The sequence below is a fragment of the Folsomia candida genome, unplaced genomic scaffold, assembly GCF_002217175.1.
Source record: "Folsomia candida strain VU population unplaced genomic scaffold, ASM221717v1 Fcan01_Sc047, whole genome shotgun sequence".
NCBI lineage: Eukaryota > Metazoa > Arthropoda > Collembola > Entomobryomorpha > Isotomidae > Folsomia > Folsomia candida.
The window spans coordinates 90,567-104,075 of NW_019091239.1; the positions used below are offsets into that span (position 1 = coordinate 90,567).

Consider the following 13,509-nt stretch of genomic DNA (forward strand, 5'->3'; position numbering starts at 1 on the left):
TAATATCGGGAGCCTTCAAAGGGGATAACATGACGACTATTATTTCTCCTATGGAACCAATACGATTTAAACATTTTGAAACTTTGTTCAAATATAATTTCACGTTTTTTTCAAACATGATGATTTATAGTAAAATATCAACAAGTTTCTATTTGACCGAGCATAGCTACGCTGAACGTTTAACATTAAAATCTTCTAGGTCAGTGGAGAACTTAGCTTCAAATAAGACGCTAAAGCTTTTAAGAAGTCAAAATTTTGTTACCAAATTTGCGTCGAATTTGCTATTAAACAAATATAAAAAGAATCACATTTGTAGAAACTTCGCTTATCTTGGGTGGTCAGATGAATTGCGCGAGATAAAGTCTAAAGTGGGACAGAAGTATGGACAATATCAATGGGATATGGGTGTAGAAAATGTCGTGTCTTTTCCCATAGGATGGAAGTTAAACCAGCTACAAGACCCAAATCTTCGGAAATGGTTGAAGCGGCTAGGAGAAACCGGGATCGTTAGCAAGTTGATTGAATTTGAAGAATCAGGAAGACAATTAGTGGAACAAAATTATGGCCGGAAAAACAATTACAGCGCAATGGGAAATAGGAAAGTTTCCCCACTGCAGCTAAAAGGAAACATTTCAACAATATTTATCTGGTTTTCAATACTGCTTATAGTTATGGGAATGCCATTTGGTATTGAATGTTTTTTGGGGTACCGAAAATTAATTTTCAAGATGATTTATTGGATTTTGATTACATGTAACAAAGCACTGGTTAAATTTTCAACCGCAATAAAATTCAGAATCTGTCCTTTTCCGGGATCCCGGGTAAGATTGAATCGTAAGAAGAACTCAAACAAGTTGGCGAACTTAGACGTGATTCCGAGTACTATTTGAGACAGAGAGAGTGCGTCCTTGGAATTAGTGTGGACTTACTTTAAATTCATAAATACAGATCTGTGTTTACAGATTTCTGTACGAGTAGCTGAAGTGCCATCCAACCTAATTATAAGATTCATAATAATCAAACCTAATATTATGGACTTTACGAAAATTTTGTTAGTGATATTATTTAGATCTAATTAATTGATATGCTGAATGTAAATACATTGCAATAAATTCTGTGCAAATGGCCGAGCGTGTAGCAAGTAGAGGCGTCTTGATAAAGTTTGTCACCGCGTGACGACAAAACTGTCGTCAACCGGTGATGATTTCGCAAACACATGTTTACATACACCAGGTAATACCATGTACATAACCACTATACTTGATTCATTTTTATGACAGTATAAGATACTTATAAATATATGTATCTGAAAGTTTTATAAATATTGTAATTCTCACATAGAAAATTAGGTAAATATTAATGGAAATTAGGAATGTATTTATGTAGACGCAATTTTTTGTGATTCGTTACAACATAAACAAAAGAATTGAAACTTTATTGATGCAGGGATCTCAACTCAATATGTACTATGTATACACAAGATTTGACGAGATATTTACAAATCTTAAAAAATAATTAATTTATGTATCCATATGCATACAAATTTAAGTTTGTATATATTTATATATATCTAATGAGTAATGACATATTCTATTGCATAATAGAAAGTAAATCTGGAAGAATTTCAATTATGATTATCGCAAATGTCGGTACGATGTAATTTTTATATTTTTCCTCTAACCCCCACAACTTATAGATAACATCTTGCACTTGACGATAACCACTGCAAGAATTTTCTTGTTTCGCATCCTCGTACACTGCGCCGATCAAGGGGTCCAAAAATTTATCCTGTCTTGTTAATCTTCTCACGCTTTTATCCATCATGACAACATTTTGTAAATTGAGTTTTTCCGCGATCTTTTTCTTACACGATTTACCGACCAATGATTTCTTCAAGGTAGAAAATTCTTCACCACTGGCGTCAGGATATCGACGAGGTAAATATTTCGTTATTACTAAATTTATCTTTGAATTGTCCAAATGTTGCAGTCTCGGGTGATCTTTTATGTTGTGATGATTGTCAAGAAGACTGGCATGTGTAATGCTTGATTTAGGAAATTTTTATTCTCAAAATAGTATCCGATGGAAGATTCCAATTTCAAGGTGGTCATAATACCTGATAATAAATTATGTTAAATTATCTACTACTATGCATGGAGGTAAATATGTATAAAATATTTTTATATAAATGTCAAGCATACTCAGTGATGGTCCCATTTGTGTGATAATTATCACACAAATGGGACCATCACTGCAATTTAGTGAAATTTTCTAAAAAATGGTAGCTGTGCACTGGTTTAAGATTTATTTATTACACAATTTGCTTATTGCATCGTTGTGAAAAAATTATTAGTTTATCTAACTGATGTAATTTTCCGGTAAAAATATTGACATGAAGATATATGTATGTATTTATTTAGAGAGCGGAATTTGTTCCTATTTCCAAGTTGTAAACATGCACAAATATTCTTGGTTGGAGCAGGCTTGACTTTGTCAGGAATGGTGAGCAATTCCCCTTACGTAGAATGCCTTCATACATATGTAGGTACATTTACTGTTTCTTATTATAAACGAAATTAGGTTAAGTTTTTTTAGAACGGGACATTTTGTACGCTAGTCGTTTTGTTTTTTATAGTGATAATGATGTAAAATAATGCATTCTCTGCGAACACACTTCTATACTCTACTGAATAAAAGAAATAATTATTTTACTGTTAAATGGGAGACTTGGCTGTACAAGTAAATATTCCCTTGATGGGAGAAACTTTACCACAGAGGTTCTCCCATCACCAACTTTGTGAATGTAGTACATACTATGTACTTACATGAAGGGTAAATTTCATTTTTTACGACTGTGAACTGAATGTGATTTCCTTTATTTGTCATGCGTTTAGTAAAGTCTTTGAAGTGCACCCTTATAAATAAATATAGTCCATGTTATTTATTTATTTTTATAATTTTCCATAATTATCTAAACATACTGGTATCTAAGAAATCTTCCAGCTTTGCTCAACATCAGCTTTACATAATAACTTCCTCACTCATTAATATGACAGGTGCATGGATATTAAGTTGAACTTCTCAAATCTATGTCTATATCAAGAACACAATTCGGGGTTAGGGGTTGGATGTTATTTGGGTGGGGGTGAATAGGGGTTTGATTTGGGTGGCGTTTGATCGGGGTTGGATTTGGGTGGGGGTGAATAGAGGTTGGATTTGGGAGGGGGTGAAAAGGGGTTGGATTTGGGTGGGGGTGAATAGAGGTTGGATTTGGGTGGGGGTGAATAGCGGTTGGATTTGGGAGGGGGTGAAAATGGGTTGGATTTGGGTGGGGGTGAATAGCGGTTGGATTTGGGAGGGGGTGAAAAGGGGTTGGATTTGGGAGTGGGTGAATAGGGGTTGGATTTGGGTGGGGGTGTATAGAGGTTGGATTTGGGAGGGGGTGAAAAGGGGTTTGATTTGGATAGGGGTGAATAGAGGTTGGATTTGGGAGGGGGTGAATATGGGTTTGATTTGGATGGGGGTGAATAGAGGTTGGATTTGGGAGGGGGTGAATAGGGGTTGGATTTGGGTGGGGGTGTATAGAGGTTGGATTTGGGAGGGGGTGAAAAGGGGTTTGATTTGGATAGGGGTGAATATGGGTTTGATTTGGATGGGGGTGAATAGAGGTTGGATTTGGGTGGGGGTGAATAGGGGTTGGATTTGGGTGGGGGTGTATAGAGGTTGGATTTGGGAGGGGGTGAAAAGGGGTTTGATTTGGGTGGCGGTTGATCGGGGTTGGATTTGGGTGGGGGTGAATAGAGGTTGGATTTGGGTGGGGGTGAAAAGGGGTTGGATTTGGGTGGGGGTGTATAGAGGTTGGATTTGGGAGGGGGTGAAACGGGGTTTGATTTGGATAGGGGTGAATAGAGGTTGGATTTGGGAGGGGGTGAATATGGGTTTGATTTGGATGGGGGTGAATAGAGGTTGGATTTGGGAGGGGGTGAATAGGGGTTGGATTTGGGTGGGGGTGTATAGAGGTTGGATTTGGGAGGGGGTGAAAAGGGGTTTGATTTGGGTGGGGGTGTATAGAGGTTGGATTTGGGAGGGGGTGAAACGGGGTTTGATTTGGATAGGGGTGAATAGAGGTTGGATTTGGGAGGGGGTGAATATGGGTTTGATTTGGATGGGGGTGAATATGGGTTGGATTTGGGTGGGGGTGAATAGGGGTTGGATTTGGGTGGGGGTGTATAGAGGTTGGATTTGGGAGGGGGTGAAAAGGGGTTTGATTTGGGTGGCGGTTGATCGGGGTTGGATTTGGGTGGGGGTGAATAGAGGTTGGATTTGGGTGGGGGTGAATAGGGGTTGGATTTGGGAGGGGGTGAAAAGGGGTTGGATTTGGGTGGGGGTGTATAGAGGTTGGATTTGGGAGGGGGTGAAACGGGGTTTGATTTGGATAGGGGTGAATAGAGGTTGGATTTGGGAGGGGGTGAATATGGGTTTGATTTGGATGGGGGTGAATAGAGGTTGGATTTGGGAGGGGGTGAATAGGGGTTGGATTTGGGTGGGGGTGTATAGAGGTTGGATTTGGGAGGGGGTGAAACGGGGTTTGATTTGGATAGGGGTGAATAGAGGTTGGATTTGGGAGGGGGTGAATATGGGTTTGATTTGGATGGGGGTGAATATGGGTTGGATTTGGGTGGGGGTGAATAGGGGTTGGATTTGGGTGGGGGTGTATAGAGGTTGGATTTGGGAGGGGGTGAAAAGGGGTTTGATTTGGGTGGCGGTTGATCGGGGTTGGATTTGGGTGGGGGTGAATAGAGGTTGGATTTGGGTGGGGGTGAATAGGGGTTGGATTTGGGAGGGGGTGAAAAGGGGTTGGATTTGGGTGGGGGTGTATAGAGGTTGGATTTGGGAGGGGGTGAAACGGGGTTTGATTTGGATAGGGGTGAATAGAGGTTGGATTTGGTAGAGGGTGAATATGGGTTTGATATGGATGGGGGTGAATAGAGGTTGGATTTGGGTGGGGGTGAATAGGGGTTGGATTTGGGTCGGGGTGAATAGGGGTTTGATTTGGATAGGGGTAGGTGTGGATTTGGGTGGATTTGGGTTAAGGTGGGGGTTGATTTGGGTGGTATAAAGGCCACATATTTCTCCATATTATAACAATATCCTGGGTTTGCTTTATAAATCAATTCCACCGTCTTCCTTCCACAATTTGTAGATAACTTTCTTCGCTGCAGCCCACGCCCTCAACAAACGCCCTTAACACGCCCTCCTTAGTTTTCGGAAACCTGCGAAATAAATAGTTCGTTATTACAAAATTTATAACCGAATCGCCCAAATGTTCCAATCGCTGGGATTCTTTTACGCTAGGGTTATAGGTTACGCTGGGATTCTTCTTGGGAATCTTTTACGCTAGGATTATTTTGTTTCAGACTGTCATGTGACATCAATGTATGAATATGGAGACGAGGAAGAGATAGGAGGGGAGGATGCATATGATACTATGAACTATGCATATGCATAGTTCCCTCAAGACAACATTTGATATGATTTTGCCGTGAAGGTAAACTGAGAATTAGAACTTACCAGGTTGTCAAGAACAGATTTCGATGCCATTTGGACAATAGCTCGAAATGGACCATGGTCATCTGGACCAAAATTAAGGACTATGGACAACAACAAAATTGGTCCCTCGATGGACCATGGACCATTTTTCAAGTGATCCATCAATGGTTGAGTGTACCTAAAGCCTAAAGCGGTTAGACTACATGGCCACATTTACGCCCGACACACCCACTCTAAGGCGCCAAAAACACGAAAAAAGCCCTGTTTTCACTCACTGAACCCCCGCCAAAAATCCAATTTTGCTCGAATTTTGAATGGTGAATATCGCATCATTGTTATATGATCATTCATATCCAATAGCAAACTCAATTGTCGGAAGCTTTGATTTTCTCTAAGACATATACATACTCCTCTTTTTATGCAAATATCTCCGCTCAAGGCACAGTACATATAGCTGTGGAACGGGTTGATTAAATTACAAAAACGAAAGATTGTTGCACTCCTTGGATCAGCACCGCACAAATTGTGATCGATTCACTCTAGTTTGGTCCACATCCGTGAGCATACGTTGGGAGACCTCCATTATCAGTAGAAGGTTCGAAGAAAGATGGCAGATGTGTAGCAAGCATGTAGTGGTGCTAATAGGGGTGTTGTGGACTCGGATTATCACATTTTAAAAGTTTTGTGCTCTCCCTCGATTCGCTGAAATGTTGCACTTTTCGAAAATGAGTGTAGTTCATATTTGACAGGCTTTTGAGCTTACGCTCACCCATACCTGGCGTTTGGTTTGCCCACCCTTGGTTATTGATGAGTTTAGACATTGGGTCATGTAAGGAGAATTGACCCTCCAACTGTTTGATATATGCAAAGTAAGACTCGATCTGTACACTTCTCACCTATACACTCTTTATATATTATTTTTTTTAAAACAATGAAATTATTTTATTATGTCATTTCCTTAAAGCCTTTAAGCATCAAAGTCAGACAGCGCAAATTCAAATGAGTTTTCAGAAAAAAACTAGTTTCTGGAATTATTTGTAGGTAAGCCGAGCATTCGAAAGAAATTTTTTAAAAATTGCAAAAACCTGAGGCGACACGTTCCTATATTTTTTTGTCTAGAATGTTTGTGTTAAATTTAAACCAGGTAAATTAATTTATGTCAGTCGTGCGTAAATATAATCAATGTCTGTCTGATATCTCTCCTGAACTACCCGTCTCCTAAGCTTAAACGTTGTCGTGATCATGGCATTGTCCGGGGTCCAAATTTCGGAACAAATTTTAATGGCGGCAGGGATTTCATATTTGTAGAGTTTCGCGGATTTACAAAAATCTTGAACTACTTGGAGGTAAAATGCTTCAATTTGCCCATCTGAACACATCTGCTCCCAGGTAATGTTGTCTTTGTTGAGACGAAAGGCAACTTCCATCATCTAAATAAGATAGGTATATATTTAAAATCGTAAAATCACCCTATTTTTGTAATCAATTTCTATTTATATTAAAATTTTACCAATTTTTCATTGGGAACGATCAACGCGATACAAAAGTTTTTCAAGGAATCTCCAACAATGCAAATGTTGTCAATGTATGGACACGTTTTTAGGATGGACTCAACCTTTCCAAGGCTTAGGTATTCGCCCATTGGTAATTTGACCAAATCTTTTTTCCTGTCTGAAAATCAAAATGAAAATCAGTTTGATTTATGAACGAAGAAATACCTGAAATTCAAAATTTACTTAAATTCCTCACCAATAATACGGAAACTCCCGTCCGACTCGAGCTGTCCGATATCCCCGGTTCGAAACCATCTGGTGCCACCCTCCTCGAAAAAATCGTCCTTGCTTGCATCATCTTCTTTCAAATAACCCATTGCCACATTTGGGCCCCCGATGCAAATTTCTCCCCTGGGGAAGGGCTGATCTTGAACAGAATAATTGCCCTCGTCCCAGTCAATCAAGCGAATATTGCAGCACTGGAATGGAGGACCAATCCGGCCCACAGACAGATCCGCAACTGTGTAAAATTTAAAATCATATTTTTGCAAAATTTGTTAAAATTTTAAAACGCACCCATCGAAGTTGCCGACCCACCGCAGGTCTCCGTTAGGCCATATCCTATCCCTAGGAAGGGAAGGCATAGACAAATTTTGGCAAATTCTTGAGTTTCCTGGGATAATTGGGCCCCTAGAAATAAACGGTGGCATTAATAAATAAAATATTTTAGGGAGGCACATTTATGTACATATAGTGGATTGACACACCCTCCGATTAATATCTAATATGTACAGAAGGTGGTCCATACGGTTGCACTCTGAGCATCGTTATCCTACGAATACGCTCTAACTTTTGAGTCAACGTTTTCCGAACATTTATTATCACAAGAAAGTTGGCATCATGCAAAAAATGTGTGTTATGTCGAATATTAGTTTAAATTTCTCCCTGGATAATCTCATATTTGCCCACCCCCTGTATTCATGCATATTATCCATGTCTCAAATGCCAAATATATAACACATGCATATCTACAGTAGAGCTGTTGTAGTGGGGCATCTCATTTGCATATTTACACGTATTATTGAGGGAAGTAAGGTACAAAGGGCATTCAATAGGGAAAGTTCTTATGAAACTGTTCTTATGTAAATGAGGTGACCCACAACAATAATTCTCAATAGCTTCTGTTCTTATAGCCAAAAATAAATTATGTCCAACCTCCACATCCCATAACGCGGACCCGTCCACCCAAAATTTCCCTAGTTTTCTTCATAATCAAGGCGTCCACTTTAGGGCATGAGTACCCCTTGTAGTACCACTTCAACTTGTAATCGTACGCCCAGTAGAAGACGGCCTGTTTAATTTTACTCGAGCCATTAACTTGATCTAGAACCACTTTGTAAATCCTGTCCAGCACAAGGGGCACCGAGACCATTAGAGTGGGCTGGATAATCCCGGCGTCGCCGGTAGTTCCCGCCATAATTTTGGGCGATTTATCTGTCAAGGTGAGCGGTGAAGAGTACCCGATTGGGACACGGCTGAAGAAACAGAGCGATTCAGAAACCAATTCGAGCACGTGGGCTAATGGAAGATAGGCGAGATATGTATCTGAAAAAAAATATTTAGACAGTTAGGCAACTCAAGCAGTCTTTGGTAATGTTGTAAATAAAATTCGTAAACTTTGTAGTATTATGTAACAAGCTTCTACAAAATAAATAGACGCCCTAGATCTGAATAAGTTTACAAAACTTACAATGGAGGTCTCCCAACGTATGCTCACAGATTTAGACGAAATTAGTGTCAATCGATCACAAATATAATTAGTATGAAATTTGCAAATTGAACTATCTGCCAATGCACATGTTTGGCGGAGATATTTGCATAAAAAGAAGAGAAAACGTACCAAAAGGCTGGCATATTTTTCATTTTCCAAATTTCCTGCGCATTTTTTCTGCTTTGAATGCAAATATCTCCGCCAAACCTGCGTATTGGCAGATAGTTCAATTTGCAAATTTCATACTAATTATATTTGTGATCGATTGACAGCGGTTTAGTCCAAATCTGTGAGCATACGTTGGGAGACCTTCATTGTTAGTAAGCTAATTTTCCTTAAGAGAAATGCATACAATTTTTTAAAACTTTGTCACTTTACGGATTTTACAAGGTTGCCGAGAACGATATGAATTGCCTTAATATTTATTTCGAGAAAAGCAAAGGCTTCATAAAACGGGGCAACCTAACAGATAAGTTATATGTTAATCAGTTTAAATGCGTTTTTTTACCCCGATCAGAAGTGTCACCCATTGCATCCGTCATTCCGTACAGGGAGGCCACAATATTTCTATGCGAGAGCAACACCCCCTTCGGGGTCCCTGTAGAACCGGAAGTGTACATGATAATAGCAACGTCGTCCGGTAGAGGAGGTCGGAGCTCTAAAATAATAAAACATGACAACGCAATGAAAATGTGACAGGTTCGTAATTTAATTTGTAAATATGTTTTGAACCAGTGATGACAGTAACTCTCCATTCACACCCAGTTGAACTTTCAGAGAAATTGATAATTCTAAGAAACTACGGCACTGTAAGTCTCAAATTCCCTAGAACTATGCTGACGGGGGACTTTGAGACTGACAGCACCGTAGTTTCTCAGAATTCTCTATTTCTTTGAAAGCTCAACCTGCGAACGGAGAGTAGGTAAAAGATATTAAGATTTAAGGGGCACTGTGAGATTATGCAAATAAGCTATTAATTTGCATACCTGCCCCACCGAGCTTCTTCCCGATTTCTACGACCTCTTTAAATTGATGGATTTCCACCTTGCTACTCAAACCCGATGTATTCGTCGCTTTGATTGGATGCTCCATAAAAATGAGGTGCTTAATGTGAGGCGTCTTTTCCAAGATTGATTTGAATTTAGGCAGCAATTCCGCCGACGTGAGGACAACGGGGCATTCCGTTTCGTTCAAGGCGTGGAGGACGCCCTCCTCGCCCAACGTGGCGTACAACGTGACCACTGCCAAGAAATATTTGTATGATTTTCCTCATTTGTTAATCAGTGTCACAATCAATTAAGTAGGTTCATTTTTTCTCACCTTGATACGAATTTTTGAACGCTGCCACCGCTGCGATAAGCCATTCTGCCCTAGTTTCCGCAAATATGCAAATTTTCCCGCGTGGCGCCAAGCCAAATTTCGTCAATCCCAAGGAGAATGATTTTGCAATATGGTCCACTTCTGCATAAGTAAGCCAAGTGTATGAACCGAGGTTTACTTTTTTCAAGGACTTTCCATCCGGCTGCAATTTTTTGAATACTTTAAAATGAGTGTATTTGTGATTCCTTCTTATCCTTAATCTTCTTCGTATCGTAAAATATGTTACGAGGGTTACTTAATTTTGTAAGGGGAGCAAGATTTTGTCATGCAAAACCGAATTACTAAGGTTACGATTTGCAAGAAGCTTGGCCCCTTGTTTTTTCTTTGAAAACTACTTAATTTACGATATTCAATTGTGAATACCCTCATTGAGGGCTATCCATAAATTACGTAACGCTACAGGGGGGAGGGGGGTCTAAGGCTCCAATGATATCGTGCATATTTTACACATGTTAAAGGGGGGCGAGTATCACTATTTTTGCATTTCGTAATTTCTGAACGGCCCTTTCTCATTTTTTTAATTTCTGAAAATTTTCTGCATCGTTAAATATCCCCTTTACCTGAATGTGCTCTTCTTCACTTAACACTTGTCTCGTTCCTAGGCAGTGTCTCGACCCGTTTTTTCTGATCGGCAATGAAAAAACTTGATGCATCGTGGTGATATTTAAACTGTCAAATTCTTTCTGAATTGCCCTTTGTTCTCTTTTTCCTCGTAGTGTGATTGAGCCTTTGGTTTTCGAAACTATGTCAGCCTGTTAAAAAAATAATGAGGGTTTTCATTAAGAGTTACATAGCATGTTCCGGTCGCATCATTATTTAAAAAAATACGACGCATGTATGTAAATGCTACATAGCCTAAGTAGATGTGAACGCTTGCAAATGCATTTTCACGAACTTGTGAACTTTTTTTCTAACTTTTCCAACAATGGAACTTGTAATAAATGCTCGCATTGTTTTGTTTTACATAATAATTAACACAAAATGAATTTCGGCAAGGAATTTGGTTGAAATTTGAACTTGACCTTCGTCACACGTGGAAGTCCAGTTTGTATGTTAAGAAACATACAGACCAGATTCTCATTATTGCGTGTTATTGAATATTGCAGATTTGGTTATGATGAATTCCCTAATTTTGTGAAACCTTTATTTTTATAAAATTTTCGAAATTGTTTTTTTCTAAAATGATACAAATACAAATACAAATTTTTTCGATTTAAAAAAATGTAGTCAAATGAAAAATATCAAAATGTGGTTATTGAAAATTTTGAGTATGTATTCCTATCTCTTCTGTAAACGCTCGCATTACTTACGAAAAATTCAACCAGTAAGTGTGCTAATTTCTTTAAATTTGGCAAAATCCCCCCCCCCCCTCAATAATCAGTTCAAATTTTACATCTTTTCCAAGTAAGTTTTACATAATAATATGTACCTTAATTTCCTTATGGAGTGCGAGTTTCCTCGCTGCCAGGGTTGATTCACCCCATGAAAATAAGTCCAGTATGAAACTGAAAAAATTAAGCCCAGCGACCACCACATTTCCCAGAAATCCCAGATTTATTGTCGGTAACAGGTATTTAACCGGTTTTAGAGATTCCACACCTGAAAATAAATCATAACCAATAAATCGTATTTCATTATTGGATATATGAAATCCTTTAGATACACTCCTAGAAATCCAGTATTGAAATAATACCAAGTGGTAATAACATTGACTCTACCAAAGTGGTATTGGTAAATAATAGCACGTACATAAATAATAATATCGCGGTATTTAAGTTTTACCTTATCGGTAGCAATTTCTTACCGACCGGTATAATTTTACTACCAATGGGTAGCAAGTAGCAACTTTACCACCAAGAAATCAATACCTGCCTCACTATACCAGATTTCTAACAATGTACACATCATTTGGTATTACATATTTTTTTACCTGGTGGAGCATCTTCATTTGGCTTACAACTCTTCCACATGGCTGCAATTGTGTAACTGGCTGATCCAGCAAGAAATTTCCAATAGCATATTACGAAACTAGCACCTGCTGTAGGCACATAGCCGACAAAAAAGAACAACGTGATTAGCATACATTCATATTCATTTCGCAGTATGTATTGAGTAATAAAATTCCAATGCGTAGATATGTTCATTCAAGCAAAAAAATTTCATAAACTCTGACTGTAAACAATAATTAAATGCAATTACATAAGTTACTTTGGTTGCAATATTTGCTGGATAGGATTACACCCTTAGAAATTGAGGTCTCAAATAATGCCAAGTTCTTTATCCATGCATGCGAGTTTACCGAACCCATTTCTTATTACTCGGTCAGTAATGATTAAATACCAGTTTTTAAGAGTGTAGTAAATATGTAAATACCCAGATGCATATCTTCAGAACATTTTCTCACAGTTGAAGTCAAAATGTATATTTAGTTAACATGATACAAACCCTCTTTCTCGTGTATCTAGTATGAACTATGCTTGCACATGTGCAAATTATGAGAAAATCTTACTTAAACGAGGATAATAGAACTCAAAGAATTTTAAGTTCGGAAGGGTGACTTACAAATATGTAAAAGCATGTATAAATCTGCATATTGCAAACTGGTCAATTATTTCCTTATCCAGTAAAGTATTAGTTTATTCTTACCTGTTCAAGTCTAAAGTCACCCATCCACCATTTTAGTAAACTAAGTTTTTATTATTTTCAACGGTTCGAAAGAAAATTATGTAATTATTTATCACAGTTTTGTAATATCACCACAACGAAAATACAATTAATCACAGATTCTTTATTTCTTTATGAAATTATTAAAATGCGTTGTGAAAATTTTAGAAATAAATAACTTGTATGTATGTATTTATAGTATGTCCAACTATGTATGTATGTATGTAGTATGAATTTGATGAATGATTTCACTTACGTATGTCTAGCCACATAAACTTTTGGTGATCAATTGAGTCCTGTTGTAAAGAACAACTGACTGGGGTATGTACATTGTCATCTGGTACGTATAAATATAGCAATATTTTAGCTCATTCTCACTATCAGAGCACGGATTATGGCTGTACGTAAGTACGTAGGTGTTTTATTATTGATTTTCAAACGATATGTTCCGCACTGTTTGTGACCAAACTTTTGATGAAATAACAAACTTCAAATACATTTAAGAGGCTGTGATTTTTTTCAGCTCTGTGGGTTAACATAAACACTAGCAATAAATCAGCAAACTTTACCTCGACGGAAAAAATGTCATATTTGCAAATTAAATACCCTAGTGTGATTTAATTTTTAATGCTGGAGGGGCAATCCGTGTCG

At 38.3% G+C, this 13,509-nt stretch overlaps 2 protein-coding genes across 2 annotated transcripts; both read right to left on the reverse strand.

Moving 5' to 3' along the window:
* Positions 1–3,131: 3,131 nt before the first annotated feature.
* On the reverse strand, positions 3,132–5,138 carry LOC110861885 (extensin-1). Its single transcript, XM_022111019.1, has one exon. The coding sequence runs from the start codon at positions 5,136–5,138 to the stop codon at positions 3,132–3,134; it is 2,007 nt and encodes a 668-aa protein (XP_021966711.1).
* A 1,298-nt stretch (positions 5,139–6,436) lies between these two features.
* LOC110861918 (long-chain-fatty-acid--CoA ligase 4) lies at positions 6,437–13,175 on the reverse strand. Its single transcript, XM_022111053.2, has 12 exons — positions 13,115–13,175; positions 12,125–12,232; positions 11,624–11,793; positions 10,755–10,946; positions 10,135–10,336; positions 9,801–10,055; positions 9,323–9,472; positions 8,259–8,648; positions 7,620–7,733; positions 7,300–7,563; positions 7,061–7,221; positions 6,437–6,980 (listed from the first exon to the last, which is right to left on the reverse strand). Exons 1-12 carry the CDS (start codon positions 13,128–13,130, stop codon positions 6,705–6,707), a joined length of 2,298 nt encoding a protein of 765 aa, XP_021966745.2. The 5' UTR covers positions 13,131–13,175; the 3' UTR covers positions 6,437–6,704.
* Between the last annotated feature and the right edge of the window lie 334 nt (positions 13,176–13,509).